The 1706-nt window shown below is 32.9% G+C and overlaps 1 protein-coding gene across 4 annotated transcripts in view; it reads left to right on the top strand.

Moving 5' to 3' along the window:
- Nucleotides 1-202: 202 nt before the first annotated feature.
- Nucleotides 203-1706, top strand: part of LOC136834745 (uncharacterized) — a 179301-nt gene continuing 177797 nt past the window's right edge. For 3 of the 4 annotated variants that reach the window (XR_010851865.1, XR_010851864.1, XM_067097341.1), the window contains exon 1: nucleotides 450-603. Coding sequence is in view for 1 of the 4 variants with exons in the window: in XM_067097341.1 (XP_066953442.1) it covers nucleotides 558-603 (46 nt within the window). In the remaining 3 variants the exon portion in view is untranslated. Of the gene's footprint in view, nucleotides 604-1706 lie in introns of all 4 variants that reach the window. The other variant, XR_010851863.1, reaches the window with a different exon arrangement.

Raw genomic sequence — 1706 nt, 5'->3', positions numbered from 1 at the left:
AAGAAAAACAAACCTTGAAATGACTATTTTCGTTCTTTGCGTAATTTCATTTATTTAAAGCATCGATATCTTAGTTATCGCTATGTAACCCAATCCCACTGAATTTCTACAAAACACTTTGTTTTTATTCCGATTTCCTCCGAAAGCCTCAACGATTTCTTTGATAAAACTGTTCCGGTATTGAAAACGTATTCAGCTGAACACATTCGTAGTGACCACTCCCTTTTGGATGCTGTGGAGATGTGTTAACGGCGCCGTTTTTTACGAACCGCAAATTACGTCGCTGTAAAATGATGTTCCGCCTTTTCCAAATATTGGCTATACAAACTAAGAATAGAAATATGGTCAAGATCAATCCTAGAGAGAACAAGAGTCGTAGCACTGATAGTAATTACTGGAGATGTTATCGTGTAGTTTGGTGTCATACCAATAGAGCGGGGCTGCTTGCAGACAGTGATGCTGCCGTCCCAACACCACGGAAATGTGTTGTGTATCAAGTGATTTGTTTTCGTTCATTTTCGTGTTAATTATAAGTTGTGTACCTTATAAAATCAAATATGGGAACAGAAATTCTTCAAGAGAAAAAGAAGTGGTATTTCAGAGGTAAGTTTATTTCTTCATAATTTTGTGCTAGGCAGAACAATGTTTTCCTCCAGTAGATACGCTTTCTCTATTATACTGTTTTAGATTTTCAGCATACAATTTTCAGCACAGTATTGAAATCAGAACCTAATTGGCCTTATATAAGCCACATAAAGTAAATGAGATCGTGCTCGTTATTACAAGTGCTTAGTGGTAAAGTAGGCGTATAGGATGCTGGTTGTGCCGACAAGCCTTTTCAATATATTACTGCAATGCAGAAGGACATCTGCTGTATTTTGTTAGTCATAAGGATTCTTTGCAGTAGGTAGGCCTGTAGGATACCGTCTATGCCATAAATGTTTTAGTTTTAAACATGTAAAGGCATCATTAGAGTTGTAATAACGAAATGCTCTGTAGCAAACCGGGTTTCTCATCGAAATTCCGAAGCGTCACACTTGGTGAGAGTATTTCAAGACAACGTAAACAAAACTTAGAAAACAACTGATGTTTTTGGATTCAAATTAAAGATAGCTGTATGTTTTATGTATGCAATAAATCCTGGTTTAATTTACGTTTTCATCAAACGATATGTCTCGTAGACTGGCAATATGAGGAAGAGTGAAGTTGGTAGCCTAACCTAGACCAATGCCCTCAAACTTCTCCTTTGGCAATATGCTGTGCCATTTTAAACATTACTGTAAGTAAAACTTAATTTCGAATATATAAAAATAATTTCTTGAGGTAAAGATATGGATATATAAAAACCTTTTATATGGTAAAAGAAAAATACCATTTGAGAATTATAACAAGGAAAAGAAAGTTGGCCAAACAAACGCTAGGCCTATGTTCCTATTGATTCTTCAAGTATTTTCATGGTTTTGTCCTTCTTTCAAGAACTACCATAAGAAATTACTTTCTTAGGGTAATCCATATTTGATAATGCTCTCTTACGTATTATTTCTAATCCTACATATATATTTATATATATATATATATATATATATATATATATATATATATATATATATATATATATATATATATATATATATATATATATATTATATATATATATATATATATATATCACTCATTTGGCAGAAGAGTGAGATACCTGAAAAATT

Source organism: Macrobrachium rosenbergii, chromosome 54 (genome assembly GCF_040412425.1).
Source record: "Macrobrachium rosenbergii isolate ZJJX-2024 chromosome 54, ASM4041242v1, whole genome shotgun sequence".
Classification (NCBI taxonomy): Eukaryota; Metazoa; Arthropoda; class Malacostraca; order Decapoda; family Palaemonidae; genus Macrobrachium; species Macrobrachium rosenbergii.
Note: the sequence above shows the minus strand (reverse complement) of the source record. Positions and strands in the feature narration are given on the sequence as shown.